This window comes from Plecotus auritus (assembly GCF_963455305.1).
Source record: "Plecotus auritus genome assembly, chromosome: 1".
NCBI lineage: Eukaryota > Metazoa > Chordata > Mammalia > Chiroptera > Vespertilionidae > Plecotus > Plecotus auritus.
This window is the reverse complement of record NC_137770.1, coordinates 115,702,695-115,724,986: the sequence shown is the minus strand read 5'-3', so window position 1 is coordinate 115,724,986 and position 22,292 is coordinate 115,702,695. Positions and strand designations below refer to the sequence as shown.

The window sequence follows — 22,292 nt, the reverse complement described above, 5'->3', positions numbered from 1 at the left end:
CACTCTCCCAGTTACACTCCAGCCACACAGGCCTTCTTTCAATTAGCCAATTGCTTTTCTTCCTCCAGGCCTTTGCACTGCCCATCCCTTCCTTTCATCTGGCATGTTGTCATATATATATATATATATATATATATATATATATATATATATATATATGGCCCTGGGGAACTGGGCCCATGCCTCGAGAAGCTACTTCCATAACTCTGTGGCCAGGGGTCAAAGAAGTCCTCACATCCCCAGGGAAGCAGACTACATTTCCAGGAGGGGACATGCCCACTGAAGTACCTCCTCCAGGAGGATACTTAGGGGTCCAGTGAGAAGTCTCATACCAGGAAGTGGGACCATAGGTGAGGAAGGACCCCCATGGCCAGGTCTGTACTGGGTTAGGGCCCCTACAATACTGGCAGTGGCAGCAGCTGCAACAGTGCCTCTTAGTTCGAGTTGGGATGGACCCACGGACTGGCCTGGCATGTCCTGCAGGGACCTTGGGCATGGGAACATCAGCTAGGATTCCTTTGCCAGCAGTCCTACCAATCCCCGGCGCCCCAAAAGCTCCAGCAAGTGGCACTAGGGCAATACCAGTATCTTTGGGAGGAGGTCTCTCTACTGTCATTGAGACCAAGTTCTCCCTTTGAAGCAGCTCCAGAATGAGGACTCACTTCTCTTCTTTCTGCTTGACTTATTGAATTCATCTCAGTCACATTGGATCAAATTCATATGCTTGTCGAAAACCTTGAAGGTGCAAATAAAGATAGTACCATTTTGTAGGGTGCACCTCATCCTGTAGTCAATGTGCTGCATGCAGCATCTTGCTGCTCTTGCCCGCAGCCCTCCTTCTGCGCTTTTACACAGCTCCGCCTGGTCCCCAACTCACCCTCTGCTTCGTGGACATCCGCCGCTTTGGCCACTGGGACCTCAGGGGCGAGGGGCAACCAGGCCGTGGGCCATGCGTCTTGCTGGAGTATGAACAGTTCAGGTAGGTGAGACCCTTCTGAGCCTCCATCCCTTCCTCTGTAGACCAATTCAGTGTATTTCCCTGGGGACAGCTTTCAGACAATTTCGATTCCCCTAGCATGTGCCATCCCCTCTTTGCTGGCTACTTCTGAAGTCTCAGCCTGTCACTGCAGAACCATCTGTCGTGGGTTCTGCTTTCTTGCCTGTTTTTTGTTGCTTGGCTGCATTTCTTACCCACAGGCGGTAATGATTCTGTTTATAAGTTATGTGACTGTGCGTTAATACTTAGTGTCACTGGGTCCCCAGGGCCTGCGTTTATCGCGCACCTGCGTGCCCCCTGCGCACATCTGGCAGGAGCCTCTGCTTTGGGACAGGGATGCTGTTTCAGGCTGGGAGTGCTGACCTGTCACTAGCCTGGTGACTTCTCCAGCCACAGACAGCTGCGACGCAGGACCTCGGACCTGATCCCGGATCCCGCAGGCGCCACCCTCCCAGCCAGGTGACTGCCCCAAAGCCTTTCCTACACCCCGACCTCCAGCTCAGGGACCCAACCCCAACCCGAAGGCCTGGGCCTCTGCCCGAGGAACTACATTTCCCAGCGGGCGCTGGAGCAGCAACCAGTTTCGGATGTGCTTCAGTACGGCTGCGCCCCTCGACTGCAACCCCCTAAAGGCTTAGGTTGGCGGAGAGGGGTGTGGGCCGCTGGTAACCTCAGCGGGAGACGGCTTGGGGGAGAGGGTGGGGGCGGACTGTACCGCAGACTGAAGAGAGGATGGGATTTGGTGGCTTTGGGGAGGAAGGGAGCCAGGGTGTACCGAGGACAGGCCGTGGGAGTGAGTGGTGAGGATTGGGGGAGCGGGCCATAGCGTGCCCGCCCTCAGCAGAATTAGGAATCTGGACCTTCACCTTTTCCAGCAGCTCGAACCCTCTCGGGTGCCAGGCCCCAGACTGCGTGAAGGTGTGGGAGGGGAAAGGAGTCTGCCCTGACTAAAGGCCCCCTCTGCCCGACCACATCTCCGCCTTCGATTCCTCAGGGGTGGGGGTGGGGGTGGGGAGGGCCAGCGGCAAGCTCCCCTCCTCAGCCAGGTGGCCAGGGGTAGGGAGAGGAGGTGGAGTAGGTTCCCCTGGGGCCTAAATGCCAAGCAGGGCGTGTCCTGTTTTATCCTGGACCTTTGGCCTGGAGCTCTGGGAGACCTTCCAGGCCCAGACGTACCTAGAGACACCTGCATCCCCTCCTCCTGTCCTGACTCGTCCTCACTGCCAGCTGAGCCTCTCTGAACGTTAGTTTTCCAGCTCCCAATTCCCGGGTGCGGTCATGCTCATTCCCTCAGGGATTATGTCAACAGATGAGGTCAGTTCTGAGCGGTGAGGTGAACAAGCTGAGCTTTCACTGGAGAAAAAGTGGAGGTAGAGGCAGACAATTTCAGATTTGGGAGTGCCATGAAGAAAAGAAAACGTGTCTGGTGGGGGGTGGGGTGGAGAGGCTACTTTGGAAGGGTGACCAGGGAGGGTGGCTCAAGTGTTCCGAGACTGAAGGGACAGCAGGGAAAAAGGTGTGGGGATGGAAAGAGCAGTGCGCTTGGAGCAAGTGAGGGGGAGCCTGGGAAGAAATGAGATGACAACAGGGGCCCAGGAAGGATCTGGACTTTATTCTAAAAGCAGCGAGGGTTCATGGGAGGTTAATAAAGGCAGTCATGCTCTCCCAGCCTGAACTTACCAGTGCCCTGGGTTTTCCCAGCATTTTCAGTTGGGGGCCAAGGGCTGTGGCCAGGCCAGCAGAATTTTCTGCCAAACCCAGCTGTCCATGATCCCCTCTGATTTGCAGGGTCCTCCTTTGTAAAATGGGGGTGATGAATCCTACCTCACAAGGTGCTCACCTGTTCTAACTTGCAGCCATCCTCCCCCCACAAAATGCCTGAGGGCCCTGAACTGCATCTGGCTAGCCAGTTTGTGAATGAGGCATGCAGGGGGCTGGTGTTTGGTGGGTGTGTGGAGAAGTCACCCATCAGCCGCAACCCTGAGGTGCCCTTTGAGAGCAGTGCCTACTACATCTCAGCCTCAGCCCGTGGCAAGGAGCTTCGATTGACACTGAGGCCCCTGCCTGGGGCCCAGCCCCCACAGGAGCCACTGGCCCTCATCTTCCACTTCGGCATGTCTGGATCCTTCCAGCTGGCACCTAGCAATGCACTACCACCCCATGCCCATCTGCGCTTTTACACGGCTCCTCCTGGTCCCCAACTCACCCTCTGCTTCGTGGACATCCGCCGCTTTGGCCACTGGGACCTCAGGGGCGAGTGGCAACCAGGCCGTGGGCCATGCGTCTTGCTGGAGTATGAACAGTTCAGGTAGGTGAGGGGCAGGTCCCAGACCCTTCTGAGCCTCCATCCCTTCCTCTGTAGACCAATTCAGTGTATTTCCCTGGGGACAGCTCCCTGAGCTAATGGATGTGAAAACCCAAAACTGATATGGGAGGAGGTAGGGGTGAGGTGAATAGGTAAGGCATGCCCTGAAGACATAGACAGTTACTGTGAGAGCTGAGGCTGGATCAGTGCCCCACACTGCTTCTTGGTGCCCTCAGGAGGCCCTTGGAAAGGTAGAGAGTTTTAACAACATCAAAGAAGGGAGGCTGAACTGGAAGGAAGGGTTTCAAGGTGGTGGGGAGGGAACTGCCTAATGACATGGTTTCTGAATCCGGTTTTGTGGTCTCCCACATTGTCAGCCCACTGGTCTGTGTCCCATGGTCTCCTCACTGTCTTCTGCCTGTGGGAGGGGTAATAGCCCTACCTGGGATGTGATGGAGGTCACTTAAGATGGCAATGTCAGCCAACTTTTCTTCCTCTAAAGAGGTAAATGGGTATGAGTCTCTGTTTTGTGCCAGGCCCTGCTATAGGTGTTGGGGGTACAACAGAGATCAAGGGCTGAAGTTCAGGCAGGGCAGGGAGGACAAGGAAACAAACTAGATTAATTCATACAGACACATTCCTAAAAAAAATCCAAATCCCAGAGGAAGAGAATGACTTCTGGCCAGGAAGTGGGGGAGGGGAGGCACATTAGGAAAGATCACATTCTAGGAGGTGACATTTGAGCTGAGACCTGCTTGAGAGCCAGCCAAGCAAAGCTCTAGAGCAGTGGTTTCCAATGTGGCGCACACAACCCACAGGGGAGCAACTTGAGTTTTAAGGGGGGCAACTTGAGAATGAGTTATTAACAGTGAATCTTTGGCATTTCTTATGGTTCTAGGGGCCTCATATAAATATATATTGACATATTTATGCATTTCATTTCTCTATGTTTTGAACCTTTATTTGCTATTTTTATATCACTTCATATTATTATTTTTAAAACCATTTCTTAGTGAAATCTTCCTCAGTACTTCAACTGTCCTTTCATTCTTTTATTTTTCTCTTTCATGGATGCCATGTTCTTTGGAAGCTTGTTTAGAACAAGTTAGTGGCCTTTTAGGCTTCCTCCATGTGAATAATAAGAATAATGTTACAGGGGAGGTACCAGGATTTTAGAGATGCTCAGGTGGGGCATGGCTAAAAAAAAAAAAAAAAAAAAAAAGGTTGGGAACCACTGCTCTAGAGGAAGAGCATTCAAACTGACCAGCACCACAGATGCAAAGGCCTGGAGCACATTTGGTAGATCCTCCCTTCCTTGGGGACTGCCCACCTTCACTTGACCCTTAGGAGACTTAGCTGCCCACTGAGGTGGGTCAGGGCATGTCTGGTGCCACAGGAGGCAATTGACTCCTGGCCTTCCTAGGCAGGACCCCAAGTGCACCCACAGGGAAACATCTGTGGCCCTGGATTCCTCCACTCACCTCTCCTGGGGAGTCATCTCACAAGTTAACTCTTTGTCAGCTGGCTCTGAGGTTTCTCTCACAGAATGAGCATCTTAGTCAGGGGTCCTCAAACTTTTTAAACAGGGGGCCAGTTTACTGTCCCTCAGACCATTGGAGGGCCGGACTATAGTTTTTTAAAAAAAACTATGAACAAATTCCTATGCGCACTGCGGGCCCGGGATGAGTCGGCTGCTAAGCAGGACAGGCAGCGGCACCCGGCGGGCCAGATAAATGTCCTCGGCGGGCCGCATGTGGCCTGCGGGCCGTAGTTTGAGGACCCCTGATTAGTTGTTTTCTTTCTTTTTTCTTTTTCTTTTTTTTTTTTTTTAGTTGTTTTCTTGGTCGTATAGCTGGGGAGCCCTCAGGGAGCTGGTCACCCAGTCTAACCTTCTACTCTTTTCTTTACTCCAGAACTGTCTTCTGGTCTCCTATTTCATATGCTTCTCAGGCCCATCACTGAGTTAGTCTTGCCATGAGCCTTTTCCACAAAGAAATAAGATACATTTCTTCTTCACAGTGGTGAGGAGAGATCCATGACCCTTAGAGGTGGGACAGGGGTTGCTGGAGCCCTTACTCCCATGCACTTGCTGTGTGAGATGGTACCAGCCTCATTAAAACCTTCAGGTCTTGAGAAGAATTGACCCTTCAGTGTTAACTCTTCATATCTAAACATCCAGAAGTCCTAGCTAGGGAGCTGTAGACTGTAGGCACAACTGAAGTCCTGTGATCACACTGCTTTCAAGAATGCCTGGAGTCTGGTGCACTCTGGAGGCATTCACACAACAGGTAAGACTCATGTGTGTCCCCTTGAACTCGTGGCTTTTATAATGAATTAAAATCCCATATTGTTCTCATTTATAACAGATAGGGAAACTGAGGTTATCCCTGCCAAAATAGCACTGAGGCTTGGAAAGGGGAACTGGGACTCCCAATTTCCTTTCCCTTATACCTAGGAGCAGGTTCTCCCAGTTCCTATCCTTCATCCCATGGCAATGAGGGGGGACGGGAGGGCAGAATGGGTGTCATGTGCCCAGGCTGTGTCCCTCCAGGGAGAATGTGTTACGAAACCTAGCAGACAAGGTCTTTGACCGGCCCATCTGTGAGGCCCTCTTGGACCAGAGGTTCTTCAATGGCATTGGCAACTATCTGCGGGCAGAGATTCTATACAGGTTAGCATGCAGGCCATGGACACGAGGGCTGGGTTAGCTGGGTGCCCACATTCCCCACTGCTTAGCATGTTTCCCTCTTTCATCCCGACTGTAGGCTGAGGATACCCCCCTTTGAGAAGGCCCGCACTGTTCTGGAGGCACTGAAGCAACACAGGCTGGTGAGGGTGCAGGGGAGGAAGGCACACTCACCTACCAGTGGGGCCTGATAGGGTATGGGCTGGGGCTGGTGTCTCGTGTAACCCAAGCAGGTGTTAGTTTTTCCTTCTCTACAATGTGTGTGTGTGTATTGGGGAAGAGGGGGATGAACCATCTCTGAGTCCTGCCAAGCTCAGAGGAGGTCTGATGGATCAGCTGCTTTCTGAGTGGCCCTGCCCCTTTTCCAGAGCCCTAAGTTGACCCTGAGCCAGAAGATCAAGGCCAAGCTGCAGAACCCAGACCTGCTGGAGCTGTGCCACTCAGTGCCCAAGGAAGTGGTCCAGCTGGGTGAGGCCCGGGAGCCAAAGATAGCGGACTACCTCTGTGTTGGCATATTGTATAACCCTGGGACAGTTGCTGCCCTTCTCTGGGCCTGGTTCTCTGTCTGGGGAATGGAAGTTTGTAGACCTAGTTGTTGCTAAATGGACTAGGCCTCCTCACTTGTCAGATGTCTGTCCTCCAAGCTGCCCATGAGGCAGGCAGGGCAAGGATTATTAACCCCACTCTAGGATGAGCAAGCCATGGCCGAGTGGGGAAGAGGTCACACAGCTGGAGAAGGGAGAGCCTTGGCCCCTGACTTAGTCCATCAGGCTCCCTCTCCTCCCAGCCTCAGTCTGCCGTCTAACCTCTGTCTGGCTCCTCTGTCCACAGGCGGCAAGGGCTATGGGCAGGCGAGAGGGGAGGATGATTTTGCACCCTTTCGAGCCTGGCTGCAGTGCTATGGCATGGTGGGCATGCGCTCCCTGCGGGACCGGCACGGCCGTACCATCTGGTTCCAGGTTTGGGTCCTAATGCTACAGAGGTAAACAGAGATCCCAAAGAGGCAGGTGTGGCAGAGACCTGGGGGTCACAGCCAGGCAGGTGATGGTGTCTTTATCTAGACCCCCAAGTGTCACACTGTCCCTGAGGGGCTAAGCCTTCCCTATGTTATGCCCCCCACTCCCTCTGAATCTCAGGGTCCCAGCTAGTAGAGCAGCCCAAGGCAGGGTGGCCTTGATGTTGGCTCTGACCTGGCAGGGAGTGGGCAGTGAGAGGCTTCCTAGGGGAGGATTATACTAACCTGGGAAGATAGGTGTGAGTCCTGCTTCTCCAAGGGAAAACGACCCCTGTCCCAACCAGGCTCATTCCTGAATATTCCCTATTCCATTTTAGGGGGATCCTGGACCTCTGGCACCCAAAGGTAAGGTACTCCTAATATAATAAGCTAAGAAAGCAGAAAGGATATGTTGCCTGCAAGGGTTGCAGCAGTTTCTGGTCCCCACTCCAAGAGTCACCCCAAAGTGGGAGTCTGGAAAAGGGCCCAAGGCCATAGGACCTTGCATCCTCAGCATCAGTGTCCTTCAGGGGGCAAGTCCCATAAGAAGAAATCCAGCGGAACACAGCGGGGTCCTGAGGACAGAGTGGAGGTATGGCTCCCTGCTCCTAACTCCTCCCTGAAATCTCCCCTGCCCTGGCCAGACCTCCCAAGCCAGACTTTTGGACAACTGCCTTCTGTTGACAATGGGGGGCGATGGTGGGTCCTAACCAACCTCTGAACTGCTCTCTGAGCATCTCAGGAACCTGTTTCTCCTCTATCCAGGACCACCCTCCCCCAAGCAAGGCCCCTTCTGGGACACGAAGGGCATTGAGAGGCCTTCCTGAGCAAACAACAGCTCAGCAGCCTGAGGGGACCAGCCTCCAAGACCCAAAAGTCCCCCCAGTCACTGAGAAAGGGAAGAGGAGAGGGCGAAGGGCCAACTCAGGTGGGCCTTCCTGAGCATTTTCCTCTGGAGATGGAAGGGGTACCACCAAACGGGGCTTTCCAGAAGAAAAGGGTGGCAGTACGGGCAGAGGTTACTTGTGGACAAATGGGGGAAGGAAGGCTGTCTGGGCAATCTTCAATCTGGGGTCTGAGTTGCCACCTCACCTTTCCTCCCCACAGGCTGCTGCAGACCTTAAAAGATAAAGACTGACATCCATCTTTGGAGCCTGAGGAGACCTCAGCCTCTTAGCAGGAGGATCTCCTTGCTTGCACCTAGCCCTTCCCGCTGCCTTGTCCTGGATCTGGGGGCTTGTGTGGCTTTCTAGAAGCATGCAATAGGTTAAAGGGGCTAGATGCCTGTGACCTTGTGGCTGTTCTCCACATAACTATGATGTTTTTCATTGTACTCACCATCCCCATTTTTTAAGCCCATGTGAAAAATGCTGTATTTTTAAAAATATAAACTGGTAAACTTCTTGGGCTGGCTGCAGAGGGTCTGGGATGGCCAAGTTAGGCCTGTTGCCTGGCCCTGAGTATAAGAGGCCAATTCCTCAGCAAGGCAAACTGGGCTCTGTCTCAGTCCTCAAGACCATGGCTCTCATAGGATAGTCTGCCTCTTCAGGGACAGCCCCTCAGAGGTGGTGTAAAGACCCCTCTTAGGAAGCCCAGGCTCTATAGCTCCTCCAGTCCAGGATTCCTCAGGGCCTGGGGTTGCTCCCCAGCCTGGCCAGACTAGTTAGTACTCCCCTCTTAGTGGAGGCTAGCTGGAACCCACCCAGACCCGGGCCCTCTACCTGCTGACACACAGGAGGGACTTCTTATCTCATGCTCTTATCTTGTGGTCATCCATATCCCCACTCATGGGGGCTACAACCCAGACCCTACTGCACACACTGATCACCTTAGATTTTGCCCCTGCCCCCAAATGCCCAGGAAAGACTTCTCTCCTCACAGCTGTAAGGACTGGCCTTAAGGGGAGAGAGCAGGAGTTACCAGCAGGGTTCCTGAGCCAAAGATTTATTGTTGCTTCGGGCTGGAAAGGCAGTCCCCAAAGCCTTCCAAAAAAAAAAAAAAAAAAAAATCCCACCCTCAGAGACTCAGTTCAGTGGAGGTTGCAGCTTAAGCCACAGAGACTGCACTTGGAAGGGAGAAAGGGTGAGTTTTAGGCCAGTGTCCCTAAGGGGTAGGTGGCCAGCTCCAGGAGGTCACAGCTGCAGAACATGAGGGGCCATGAGGACTCTGAGGGCAGGGCTCCTCTCTCCCCCACTCTCCACTCACAGGGGGCCCTCCTGAACTGACAGTGACATTTGCAGTCAGCAGTCCACATGGCTGCCACGTGCCTCATACAGCCTGAGCACCAGTGTGCGGCCCTGGGGGCTGACCTCAGCCTGCTGAGGGAAGTGAGCAGCGGGCAGGGCCAAGGGTGGACCCCGCCCTACCCTATCCCACCCCTTGCCTTCTGGATGGTCTCCAGCACCACCTGGGGGAAGACACAGTGAAGGCACTCCAGGCGGCTGTGGGCACTCCAACCCGGCTTGGACGGCAGCGTCAACAGCAGGAAATTGAGGCTGTAGGCTGCTTGGATAACGCCAGCATCTTGAAAGGAGCCTGGGCAAGGGCCGGAAAGGAACCAGTGGTGCAAAAGGGGTTAGGGGCGTGGAGCTGCTATTTCCCCCACTAACTGTTGGAAAAACCGAGGTTTGGAGAAGAGCAGAGAAGGAGCAAGGCAGCACTCACCCTTGGGCGGCCTCAGCGCATATGTGAACTCGTGGCACCCCATGTCAGCAGTGGCATCAGGGGCCTTAGGTGCCTGCAAGCTGTGGGGAAGCAGGGGATGGGCCGGCTGGAGTTCTGGCCAGGGGAAGACCCACACCTCCATGCCGGCTCAGAGCCTGGTGGGCACACCACTCACAGCGAGAGGCTGAGGATGCTGCCCCGAACTGATGCTCTGTACTTGCAGTCGTTGAGTAGGCCAGCCCAAAGCTGTGCTCCAACAGGTACATCCAGCTGTGGGCCCACACCTGAAGAGCATATCCCAGACCCATATTTTACTCCCATCACTAAAGTGGTAAGCTCTGGGACCCAGGGATTGAATTCCAGTTCTCACAGTAGGAGGCCCTGGACACCACCCAAATTGTCTATGCCTGTTCCTCATCTGTGAAATGGGGAGAACAGTATTTAGCCCACCGAACAGGCACAGTATCAAACTAAACATAAAGCATTTAACACAATGCCTGGCACACATGTTAGGAACCAGCAAATATTGCTCCTCCTCAACCCATTCTACACAAAGAGTCTCTCCCCAGTCAGGGAGAATCCAAACCCCCTCACCCCACCCATGTCAGACCTCAAATTGAGCCCAGTCCCAAGAGGTGGTATAGTGGGTGGGACGCTGCAGATGCCCAAACTGAACCTCATAGGTGGCCTGGGGGTTCTGCATACAGGCAGGGAACTCCACCTTCAGAAATGTGTGGGCTTCATGCCAGTGCACCTGAAGTGGGGGTAAAGAGTGAGGAGAGGGAGACACACACACAGGCCCAGGGCTAGCCCCTCCTTACTACAGCCTCACCTAGGAAAGGCAGCCACCACCTATCCCCTGCTATTTCGGTGTGGAAGGGGACATAGGGGCAACCAACGTGCAGTACAACCTCCTGGCTGAGCTGACTGTGGGGGCTGATCTGCAGTAGGAGCCAGGTGCTGCCCCCCACACCACCCTCAGCACCCACTGCTAGGGTCCCTGCCTGGCTCAGCACTGGCTTCCTGGGGAATATGCGTGGGAGGTGCTGAGCTAGGGCCAGCTGATGGAGAGGCCCAATAGGCCTGTATGCCCACCCCCATCATGTCCCAGGTGGTAATCCATGATGTCCCATGCATCCCATTACAGGGGGACATCATCAAACAGCACAAACTGGTTTCCCACAGTGCCCTTGGCAACAGCCTCCCTGGAAGGAGATGGGGACTGCAGCTTTACAACATGACCTTGGTTTCTCTAGATGTTCAAGGTGGGGTGGGAGGTAGGTGAGTACGGTTAGGGGACAGGGATTCCCCCCAGCCCAGCCTGCCCTGCTCCATGAGTGGGTCCCAGCCCAGAGCCACAGGTGGGCTGTTGAGGGCAGCGCTGTGGCCAAGGGGGCAGGGTCTGGGATCCATCTGCCAGACAGGGAGAGGGCAGTGAGGGGCTGGCACCTGCACCAGGGATGTCAGGCAGCCGGTCGGGTCCAGCCTCACCATTGTCCAGAGTCACAGAACCATCAGTCTTGGCAGAAGGGAGCCTTGAAACAGCTGGCAGGGGTTTCCACAACCAGCCCCGCCTCACCACTTACTCCAGCCTGGGGAGCTCAGAACCCCCACGTTGTTAAGTCCCTTCCCAGCCCTGCCCCACCTGGACATGCCAGCACTCACCTCTTGCACAACAAACACAGGCTGCAGGGGCTGCAGTGAGGTAGGGGCAGGAGCAGGAGTATAACCCATACTGGGCACCGTCACCAGGGCTAGGGATGAGGCCTGGGCATCAGTGTAGCCTCCCTGAATTTTCAGGAGCCTCACTCTGGGATGGGGGGGGTGGTGGTGGTACTGCTACTGCTATTCTCTAGCCTGGGCACCTCAGGGCAGAGATCCCCAGGAGAGTGTCCCCAACTCTCGGTCTGGATTCCTGCTGTAGTAGCAACCCCTCTCCCCAGCTCCTACCCAGGCTGTGGGTCCCGCCAGGCCTGGGCAGGGCCAACACTTCAGTGGGCTTCCAAGGCAGGGTATTTACAATGAGGAGGCCCTTGGCACCTGTCTCCCTAGCTCACAGGGCTGCAGCCGAAGCACTGAGCAGTGTGTTGCCATGGGAATGGATGTCTAAGGAGAAACTGGTTGGGCAATGGGTCTAGGATGACCTGAGTGTCACATAGGAGAGAGCAGCGGGAATGTTCTCAGCCTAACCTTTGTAGTGGCACATGGCTTCTTCTGCCACCAGCTGAATGCAGCTTCCAGTCACCACATCATGGAACTTGTTCAAGAGCAGGAGTATGCAGGGGCCAAGGGCAGGGATGGGGAAGGCCAGGAAGATGGGAAGAATGAAGGCTGGGAGGGGCAGCCAGAGGTTTCTCAGGTGAAGTCAGGTATGTGACAGGGGGCAAAACCAGGCTGACCTCCAGAGGTCCTGCAGCTGCGCTGCCAGGTATAGAAACTGGACACTGCAGACTAGGGCCAGACTGCTGAACAGCTCCATGTCATACAGGATGCGCTTACACTCCCGATTCCCATTCTTGATCTGAGCCCCAGCCAGCGAGGAGGGTGAGTCTCAAGTCTGCTTAAGTATCCCAGAATACCTTCCAAAGCCCTCCCTGGTTCAGAAACCCTGATGGCTCCTCAGGGCCCCCTGGATAAAGCCTCTTGTGGGTGACATGTCCCAAACACCACCCTCCCTCAGCACAAGTCTCCTCTAGGCTCCTGACCCACCCAGCTTTTGCTCTTTTCTCAGCTCCTCCTTAAAGAACAAGCCTCCTCCCCCAGATCTGGGGGTGGGGATTGGGGGAGGCTCTGTCCTGTTTCCTTTACAGAGCAAGGGCACACTCTCCCTGCTCAGCTGAGTGACTAGCTCCTGACCTGGGCGGGGTGGGTAGTGTAGGTGCCATTATGCAGCTCCAAGAAGAGCTCTCCGACGCTTGTGCACAGCTGCTTGGAGTTGCTCTCCAGTGCTGAGAACAGCTGCCCCAGAGAAGACAACTGCACCCTGAAGAGAATGTGAGCCTGGGTCTCCCAGTCTTGGGGGCCACATGGCTCACCCTTGATCCACACCAGAGCAGACAAGAGATCCAGCCCCCAAAGAAAGAAGCACCCCCAGAATGTTCCCACTTTACAAAGCCAGCTCTGGAAACGCCAGGAGAGTTCTCTCTCTGATGAGTTTAAGCCCCTTCCCACCCTCAGCTTTTCTCCCACCTCATCCCCAAGGTAGAAGTTGGGAGGAGCCCATGCACCAGGATTGGAGCAGGACAGGCCCAGTGGAGGGATTGGGTTAAATGGTTGAGCAGAAAGAAGGGCTCAAAGCAAGGGCTAAGTTAGCAGCTCAGCGAGGGCTATTAGTTAGCCAGGCCTTACCTGGGCAGCCATCTGTATTGTATAGCCGCTTTAAGTGGTCCACCATGATCTGAGGGGGGCCACTACCTCCATCCCCAAAGCCGAAGAGGAAGGTACTGTGGTTGGTCCATCCTTTGTCCCGGTTTTTGGCCACTGTCTTTAGTACCTGGAGAGACAGGGGCAGATCAGCATGGTTCAGTCTAGGACAGGACACCCAGCCTTCTCCAGCCCACCTCCCTGCCTTGATCTCTAGGTACCCTCTCACCTCCTCCACACTGCCCTCCATCCCATATGAGGTGGGAAGTGGGCCAGCACACGGGAGCCATCCAGCCCTTCCCAGAAAAAGGTATGGTGCTGCAGGCAGGCAGAGAGAGGGGCTAATGTCAGGGTTGAGGCAGAGTTGAGCCTTCCAGTCCTGCCCTGCCCCTTGTGTGACCCTGGAGCAGGCAGACTCTATCTGGGTGGGGGTTGGGTGATTTGTCCAGGACTCCTGAATAAGCCTAGGGAGAGATGAATGGGCCAGGTGGGACCCAGGCCCACTCTAACGTGACCCACTGGGGTCTGCTCACCGGAAAGGAGTTCACCAAGTTCCAGCTCAGTTTTTGGGCCAGGAAGTGTCTAATGCCACATCTGCGCATGATCTGGGGAAGTTGTGCTGAGTAGCCAAATGTGTTTGGCAGGCAGAAGTGCAGGAAAAGGGCCTCTGAGGCACAGGAACCAAGGCTTTTGGCAGAGCAGCCCAAGCCTCAGCCCCTTATTTCTCCAGGTTAAGCCCCATCTGCCTGAAGGCATAGCAGCTCCCAGCTTACCTCCGAGCATATCTTCCCAAACTCCTGCAGGAAGAAGTTCTGGCCCTGCAGGAACTGCCTCACCAACGCCTCTCCACTGGGAAGATTCCCATCCTGGCAGTGAGAGAAGAGGGAGTCAGCCAGGGTCAGCACCAGATGGGGAATAGGCAGGTACTCAGGTCGACCCCACCCCTTAGGAGAAGCCATGGCTCTGACCCAGGAAGTGTCCATCTCCTGGCTTCAGATTCAACCATTTATCTGCTGAAGGGAGCTTCTGTGCTGGGTTATGCAGACAGCCCGTCACAGTGCTTGAGTCCCAGGGCTTAGAATTCCAAGGACTAATAGTGCTGCAACAGAGAGGTTGTGAAGGGCCTGCAGAAAGCCCTAGGCTGAGGGTATGCAGACTGCACTTACCATCTCCACCCAGGTGCCTCCCAAGGGCACAAACTGCCCATGGCAGGCAAACTCCTGGAGCCGGGCATACAGGCCAGGGTAGTGGTTCTTTACCCACTCAATCTGCTTCGCCTGTGAAGCAGATGGGGCAGGAATTGTGCCAGGAGTAACAAGAACCCCACCAAAGGCCAAGTACCTGGGGAGCCGTGGGCATCTGAGTCTGGGGAGGCCCTCAGAACCTCACTTTTAGACCTATTTGGGTTTCTGGTGTCTCCACATTACTGTCCCTCTGACCTGGGAGCAGGCAAAGATGAACTCTGGGTTCCGTTCCATAAACTGCACAGCTGTTACCCAGTTCTGGGCACATTTCCGCAGAGTCTCTTTGAAGGGCCAAAGCCAGGCTAGATGGAAGAGGGGGACAGAGGATGGAGGGAGAGCAGCAAGGTCCCCAGCTCCACATAGATCTCCAGCCTCACCTCTGTCCCCCAGCACCCTGACCAGGCCCAGTCTGGGTCTCTAGGGCAGTGGTTCTCAACCTTTCTAATGCCGCGACCCTTTAATACAGTTCCTCATGTTGTGGTGACCCCCAACCATAAAATTATTTTCGTTGCTACTTCTCATAACTGTAATTTTGCTACTGTTATGAATCGTAATGTAAATATCTGTGTTTTCCAATGGTCTTAGGCGACCCTGCTAGCGGTTCTCAACCTGTGGGTCGCAACCTGAGAGCACTACAGCCTCCTTTCTTACCAGTCCAGAGCCCCCACCCTCTTCCCCACACCTTGGCATAGAGAAAGCCCTTGTTCTGTGGTCCAAAAACATCAGAATCAACACCTTGGGGAACTTGTTAAAAAATATGGATTTCTGCCCTAACCGGTTTGGCTCAGTGGATAGAGCGTCGGCCTGCGGACTGAAGGGTCCCAGGTTCGGTTCCGGTCAAGGGCATGTACTTTGGTTGCAGGCACATCCCCAGTAGGGGGCGTGCAGGAGGCAGCTGATCGATGTTTCTCTCTCATCAATGTTTCTGACTCTCTCTCCCTCTCCCTTCCTCTCTGTAAAAAAATCAATAAAATATATATATAAAAAAAATATATGGATTTCCCATAAGCCTCACAGACACTGAAAACTCATCAGGTTCAGAATTGAACCCCTGACCCTACCTAGAAAACCACCCCTACGCTTAAGCCCCCATCTCTATTATTTCATCCGAGGCCCAGGACGGGCAAGAACTTGCTGAGGTTTACACAGTGCTTCCAGGCAATGTCAGGGCTTCAAGGTCACTCCTGCCTACCCCACAGCCAACCCAACCAGCTATCCCCCTACCTGTATCAATGTGGCAGTGCCTCATGGCATGGATGGTATGCTGTCTTTTACCTCCACATTGGCCAAAGGACCTGGAGGCCAGATCCTGGGCCATCGGGAAGGTTTCAGGCTGGGCAGGATCACAAACATGTACAATCTGATTGGCTGTGTACAGGCCTGGAAGCTGCGCTGGTTGTCTTTCCCAAGGCCCTGCAGCAGGGTTCTGTCTCTTAATCCCTGTCTCAAGCAAGCGGAGTCTCCAGAACTAGGCCCTGGCTAATCTCCCAAGGGTTCTCAGCAGAGCTCTTTCCTTCCTCCAACTCTTTGCCCCTGCTGTTCCCCCTGCTCAGAACTGTTTCCCTCTTCCCCTTTACATGGAGAAACCCTACCATCTCTTGGGCAGGCAGAAACACTCTCCCTATTCTGCATTCCCAGAGTCCCAAGTATTTGACCCAAGAAACAACCAACCTGGAATTCTAGAGAGTGACCAGGTAAGGTGGGGTGTTGAGTACCTTGGCCATGCCCAGCACCAGTTCCAGATCCACCAGAAGCTTGTGGATATCCCAGTGGAACAAGGCCAGCTCAGCCTGGCTCACCTGGAACATCTTCTCTGGGTCTGGGGCTGCAATCATGGTGCCCTTCCCGGGCCCCAAGAGCCCATTGCAGGCGACTTCCTCATAGAGGGTCAGCCTACAAATATGGGGAGGCAGTAATAGGCCAAGGGACTGGCAAAGACCTCTGGGGGCTTGGGGAGGGAGGACAGAGAAGGCATCCAGATGACCCCTCCCCATTTACCTCCAGGATCCCAGAGTATGTCAAGTTCATATACAAAAGGGTCACAGAAGCACCAGCCTAAACCCATATGGTGATGAGAGCTCTATTATGGTTAGCGAGAACAAGCAACTCATTCTGGAACTGTGTGATGCTACTGTTTAGCCTTTTGTTACCAAAGCTTTCTTTACATAGCACTACCTTGGTCTCAGAACCATCTTTGCACATTAAAAACATGTTTGGCCCAGCCGGTGTGGCTCAGTGGTTGAGTGTCGACCCATGAACTAGGAGGTCAAGGTAGATTCCAGTCAGGGCACATGCCCGGGTTTGGAGCTTGATCCTTAGTAGGCGGTGTGCCGGAGGCAGCCAATTGATGATTCTCATCATTGATGTTTCTATTTCTCTCTCCATCTCCTTTCCTCTCTCTGAAATAAATAAAAACATATATGAAAAAAAGAGAAAACGTTTGGATTTCCCAGAGCAAAGACCCATCAGCCAACACAGAGCAGGCTGTTCTTTGTAGCATCATATTGGGCTCTGGTACTGTTCTACTCAGTCTTCAGAGACCACAGATGACTTGTTTGGGGAAGCCCTCCCTATTCCTCCTCCCACCCCTCTCCTAAGTCTGGAACAGAGTTCTCACATTGAGCTCCGAGGGTTTTCTCTCAGAGCCCTCATCAGTTTTGCAATTGTATAAGTATGTAGGTGTCCTCTTGCTCTAGAAAACCACATTACTCACCGTCATAGTCCCAGTGTCTGGAGGAATCAGACACAGTATTCAGTAAATATTATAAAATAAAATCATAATGTATAAGGAAGTTTTTAATGGTGTAATAAATGTTAATGTTATAATATGGAATGAAAAAATTTAGGATACAAATATCAAGAAAATATAACCTAAACTAGTAAAAACTACACCTAGAAGAATTCCTGAGACAAATACTGAGATATGCACTGAGTGGCCAGATTATTATAATCTCTGAATGCATAATAATCTGGCCACTCAGTGTATATCCTATATAATAAAAGACTAATATGCAAATTGTCCACTCGACCAGGAGTTCGACCAGCAGGCAGGCTGGTCAACCGCCCATGTCCCCTCCCCCTGGCCAGGCTGGCCGGATCCCACCCATGCACGAATTCATGCACCGGATATATATATGTATACACACACATACACACACACACACACACACACACACACACACACACACACACACACACTGAATGGCCAGATTATTATGAGTTCAGAGATCATAATAATCTGGCCACTCAGTGTAAATAATGGTCATCTCTAGGTGAGTGGGATAATGGGAGGTATTTACTTCTTTGTACTTTTCTGTATTTACCACAAGGCGTCAAACATTTTTATAGTCAGAAGAAAACAAATCCTGCTTTTAAAAAACAAACACTGAAGATTTGAGGATGGTTGTGTTGGGAGTAGGTATGTTTCCAAGACCATTCTGGGCTTCAGCTCTCACTAATGTGTCTTCCCCCACTGGTGTCCTCTCCTCCATAACCTTGGTCAACCAGTGCAGGGTTTCACTCACCTCCAAGGGTCTCCTTCTCCCAGCCTCTCAATCAGGACGTAACTGATCTTCTCCCCTTCTTTGGTCAAACATGGTGGGAGTAGAGTGAAGGAGACAGGGCCTGAGGTTTTTGGACAGTTTCATGTTAAACATAAGCTAAGGGAATTCAAGACCCTCTACTCGGTCTCCAGCTTTGGCTTCTTTTCCAAGGCAATCCCAAGAGTGATAAATCAAGGACCCTTGGTAGCAAGTGCCCCATCCCCCATGGCAGCCAGCATCATGACCACCAAACAGCACCAGCAGCAAAGCCCCTGGTCTTATGAGATGGGTCTTGGGCAGGCATCAAGAGACCTGGGTATGGCTCCCACTGTCCTCTGTACCCTTGAATAAGTATCAGAAGGGAAATTCTATAAAGTCAGGGACAGGTTTGTCTCATTTCCTGCAATGTCCCCAGTGCATAGCATAGGGCCTGGCCCAGAGAGGGCATTCAGGAGACATGTGCTGAGCCAATAGAGGGAGAGAGGGCTTTGCCATACAGGTAGGAGTCCTACCTGAGACTGAAAGTCCAATTTGAATGGAAGATGTGCAAACTGAACAAGTGAACTAACCTCTATGTATCTCACCTTAATCTACAAACAGTTATAAAGACCAACCACACATAGGATGATAAAGATACTGTTAGATGCATAAGCAAGATGCTTAATAGTGGTTATATCTGGGGCATTGTGATAGAGTAGAGAGGAGATGTTTGAAAGTTTACCCTCATCCTATTTAATAAAGGGGGAATATGCAAATTGACTGTCACTCCATCACAAAGATGGTGGTGCCCATAGCCACAAGATGGCGGCGCCCAGTCCTCTCAGCCCCACCTGAGTCTCCCAGTCCTGGTGGGGGGCAGCCACTGAGAGCGGGCAGAATGAGCAGCCTGGTGGAATACTTGCTTCATTGCCCTGGCGACAAGGCAAGTGTTCTGGCCCAGCCGCAGAGGGCCAAGGCAAGCGTTCCAGCCCAGCCGCAGAGGGTCTATGGGCAGGCTGGGCCTGGAGCGGCCGGGCGGAATGCTTGCTTCGTCATCACCACTGCAGAGACTCTGACAGCAGGGAGGAGGAAGTCCCACCCCTACAGAATCAGCCATTGGTCAGACAGCTCTCAGCGGCCTGACAGCCAGGCCTCTCATTCACCTGCATCTCAGACCATGACAGAAGGGAGGTGGGACTATGTCTAAAGAGCAACTACTGATACAATGTAGTTCTGCAGCCAAAAGAAGCCTGTGTTATCGGCAGAAAATGTCTGAAGACCAACATGCGTCTAGATGTTGAAAGAAGGCGGCACCTGCGACAGAATGTATCTGAAAAGCTACTATTGGCAAAACGTAGCTCTGAAGCGGAAAAAAGCCGGTGTCATCAACAGAAAATGTCTAAAGACCAACGTGCCTTTGAAGTTGAAAAAAGGCGGTGGCAACAACAGAATATGTCTAAAGAACAGTCATCAACAAGTACTACCAATACTGGTAGGAACTGCCTTCTCAGCAAAAATGGAGTACATGAGGATGCAATTCTTGAACATAGTTGTGGTGGAATGACTGTTAGATGTGAATTTTGCCTATTACTAAATTTCTCTGATGAAAAACCATCCAATGGGAAATTTACTCGATGTTGTAGCAAAGGTAAAGTCTGTCCAAATGATATACATTTTCCAGAATACCCAGCATATTTAAAAAGATTAATGCCAAATGAAGATTCTGACAGTTAAAATTTCATGGAAAATATTCGTTCCATAAATAGTTCTTTTGCTTTTACTTCCATGGGTGCAAATATTGCATCGCTATCAGGACATGGGCCATACTATTTTAGAATACAGACAAGTTTATCACCATACTGGAACTTTACATACTTTGGATGGTGTTTCTTGGAAGCAGGGGAGGGCAACTGGGGATCAGGCTATCAGGGGAGCAGTTAGGCATCGATCAGGCTGGCAGGAGAGTGGTTAGGGGGTGATCAGGCTGGCTGGCAGAAGAAGTTAGGGGCATTCAGGCAGGCAGGTGAGTGGTTGGGAGCCAGCAGTCCTGGATTGTGAGAGGGATGTCTGACTGCCTGTTTAGGCCCAATCCCTGTGGGACATCCCTCGAGGGGTCCCAGATTGGAGAGGGTGCAGGCTGGGCTGAGGGACACCCCCCCACACACCTCCCCACCCTCCTGTGCATGAAATTCGTGCCTCTAGTTGTATATATTATACACAATAAAGAACTGTTTATTAAGAGCTAAAGAGATGTGGTCTACAAAGCCACTAGTCTGGCACCTAGCAGAGGTATAAATGGAATTGCTATACTTATTATTATGATTAGTAACCATATTCAGCCTAGAATGAGAAGGTGGGCAGCCCGGCCGGTGTGGTTCAGTGGTTGAGCATCAATTCTCAGTCAGAGCACATGTCCAGGTTGTGGGCTGGATTCCCAGGAGGCAACTGATTAATGATTCTCTCTCATCATTGATATTTCTATCTCTATCCTTCTCCCTTCCTCTCTGAAATCAATAAAAATACATAAAAAAAAAAAAAAGGTGGCAGTCAGTGGCAGGGTTGGTTTAGCACTAATTATGTTGTGACCCAAATACCAACCATTTAATTTACCCTATATGAGAGGACCTAATCAAGCACAGGGGCCCAAGCAGCAACCTCCCCAGTCCTAAAATCCTTCTACCACTCTGCAGGCAGAGCCACTCAGCCAGCTTTAACTTCTCCAGAGACCAGAACTGAAATGTGGCTATGCCGTCCCTAGGGCAAGGCTCCTTACCTGAACTGGTTCCCCATCACATCACATCAGGCCCTCTCCATCATTTTCCCAGCGAAGGTGAACTTCCTGACCTACCCATGCCTCCAGGATGGTCAGCTCCACCCGAAACCAGCAGATCCACCATCTGCAAGAGAGCCACTTAGATGGGAGCCCTTGTCCTTTTGAAATAGTACTTTCTCGGATTAAGGGTCAGTAGGGGCTCGAGGTTTTCTCTATGCATTACAAGGTAATCAGATTTGATGGACAAGAAAGGAGTAAGGTGAGGGAAAAGAGGCAGAGCCAGGGGTCTGTGATCCGTCCTTGAGTGCCTTTCCTAAGGGGTGTCCAGGGACTGGGAGAAAAGGGGAAATTAACTCTTGCATTAAGTCTGAGGGACCAGGGACAGACAATGGAGGTGTGGCCCTTAGAAGGGAGCCAGCCCAGAGGGATGCCCACTGGCAAGGCCCTGCCTCTGGGCATTACCCACGTGGGTCCAAAGCTGTCGCCGACCTGTGCAGGGCGGAAGTCCTGCCGGATTGCATCCTAGTAGGGAAGCCTCTCAGCGTCAGGAAACTGGAGAGCGTGGCCACCGGGCAGCTGTCCCCGAAGAGCCTGGGCTCAGAGGGGCCAGAGGGCACGTGCTCAAAGTCAGCTTTCCACCTGACGGGTGGAATGCAGGGTCCTTCGATCCACCTTGGAGATGGCTGTCCCACAGCACAGCCTCCCCATTCCCTCCTCCCGGCCATGCCATCCATAGGGGGCGGGCACTTTATCCCTCAGTCCCGGTGGCTGGAGCTTGGGTTTAACCACAGAAAGGAAGGCTGAGGCCGGTGAACGAGGCCAGTTGGTGCCGAGAGAGGGGCCACACCTGCCACAGAGGTTACAGTTGTGGGTAAAGTGGTGACACGAATTTCTCCACCTGCTCCAGCGTAGTGCGCCAGTGCTTCAGGGTTGGCGCTGCGTCACTGCCGCCCGCCCACTCTTCTCAGAAAATTCCGGTGCTTCTGCGTGGAGGAACCTGTATGTGGACGGCTACTGGCTGCTTTCTTACAACAGTCAGGCTCTCTGGGAAGCCCAGCTGTTCTGAACTTGGAGTGGGGCACTGAAAGAAGTGCTTCTTGGGGCTCTACTCTATCACTTCTGGACTGGTGGGCCACTTGGCAAATCCCTAAATAAAATGGGAAGTCTGACGCTTAGATTCTCCAAAAGCTCTGGGACATAGATAGGGGGACCATTAGACGCAACAAATCACTTGGCATCAGCACCAACAGGTGGGAACCCTCTGGTCCTCCAGTGCCAGCCTGGCCTCTGGCTCCCTAGGGCCACCATGTATGGACATAGTGTTGAGGGCTTTGCATACCAGTATCCTCAGCTTCCTCTATTACAGTGGTCGGCAAACTCATTAGTCAATAGAGCCAAATGTCAATAGTATGACAATTGAAATTTCTTTTGAGAGCCAAATTTTTTAAACAAACTTTTTCTAATGCCACTTCTTCAAAATAGACTCGCCCAGGCCGTGGTATTTTGTGGAAGAGCCATACTCAAGGGGCCAAAGAGCCGCATGTGGCTCGCGAGCCGCAGTTTGCTGACCATTGCTCTATTACCTTATTTTATGTACATGGCTGTTGGTCATCACCAGAAACTCTGGAAAAGTTTTGATTTGAGATAGCATGTTAGTCAAAGCATTCAAGATCCTAATAGAATACTGTATTTTACCACACAGGACTGAAGAGTTAAGAGAAGCCATAATGCCAGACACCTAATTTCAT

The 22,292-nt window shown here is 52.5% G+C and overlaps 2 protein-coding genes across 4 annotated transcripts; one reads left to right on the top strand and one right to left on the bottom strand.

Moving 5' to 3' along the window:
• Positions 1–855: 855 nt before the first annotated feature.
• Positions 856–8,493, top strand: NEIL1 (nei like DNA glycosylase 1). 3 transcript variants are annotated; one of them, XM_080660119.1, is made up of 11 exons: positions 856–979; positions 1,264–1,456; positions 2,851–3,302; positions 5,851–5,970; positions 6,065–6,128; positions 6,354–6,453; positions 6,817–6,944; positions 7,318–7,345; positions 7,510–7,571; positions 7,745–7,907; positions 8,087–8,493. In XM_080660119.1, exons 3-11 carry the CDS (start codon positions 2,869–2,871, stop codon positions 8,101–8,103), a joined length of 1,116 nt encoding a protein of 371 aa, XP_080516245.1. In that variant the 5' UTR covers positions 856–979; positions 1,264–1,456; positions 2,851–2,868; the 3' UTR covers positions 8,104–8,493. The 3 variants fall into 3 exon arrangements, 2 of the variants coding, with proteins under 2 accessions (XP_080516245.1, XP_080516246.1); XR_013960130.1 differs by lacking the exon at positions 8,087–8,493 and having other exon boundaries at positions 7,434–7,571; positions 7,745–7,807; XM_080660120.1 differs by lacking the exons at positions 7,745–7,907; positions 8,087–8,493 and having other exon boundaries at positions 7,434–7,611.
• Positions 8,494–9,003: 510 nt separating this feature from the next.
• MAN2C1 (mannosidase alpha class 2C member 1) lies at positions 9,004–21,926 on the bottom strand (the record flags this gene model as incomplete). Its single annotated transcript, XM_080654314.1, is given in 42 exon segments — positions 9,004–9,101; positions 9,104–9,117; positions 9,185–9,219; positions 9,223–9,294; positions 9,363–9,388; positions 9,391–9,433; positions 9,435–9,514; positions 9,644–9,723; positions 9,819–9,879; positions 9,882–9,927; positions 10,254–10,397; positions 10,510–10,694; positions 10,739–10,784; positions 10,788–10,865; positions 11,093–11,132; positions 11,134–11,162; positions 11,309–11,397; positions 11,594–11,696; positions 11,700–11,749; positions 11,834–11,919; positions 12,043–12,164; positions 12,500–12,626; positions 12,992–12,998; positions 13,001–13,136; positions 13,236–13,264; positions 13,267–13,324; positions 13,540–13,656; positions 13,780–13,872; positions 14,173–14,283; positions 14,446–14,552; positions 15,475–15,630; positions 15,633–15,663; positions 15,966–16,143; positions 17,775–17,845; positions 20,545–20,565; positions 20,569–20,668; positions 21,011–21,066; positions 21,070–21,086; positions 21,089–21,135; positions 21,392–21,415; positions 21,417–21,504; positions 21,884–21,926. Coding segments are annotated over 42 exon segments (3,144 nt in total).
• Between the last annotated feature and the right edge of the window lie 366 nt (positions 21,927–22,292).

Excerpts from the sequence above, each read along its gene's own strand:
- NEIL1 (XM_080660119.1), top strand. The coding sequence starts at position 2,869 with ATGCCTGAGGGCCCTGAACTGCATCTGGCTAGCCAGTTTGTGAATGAG. Across the intron at positions 3,303-5,850 it reads CTGGAGTATGAACAGTTCAG|GGAGAATGTGTTACGAAACC; the intron begins GTAGGTGAGGGG and ends GTGTCCCTCCAG. Across the intron at positions 6,945-7,317 it reads GCCGTACCATCTGGTTCCAG|GGGGATCCTGGACCTCTGGC; the intron begins GTTTGGGTCCTA and ends ATTCCATTTTAG.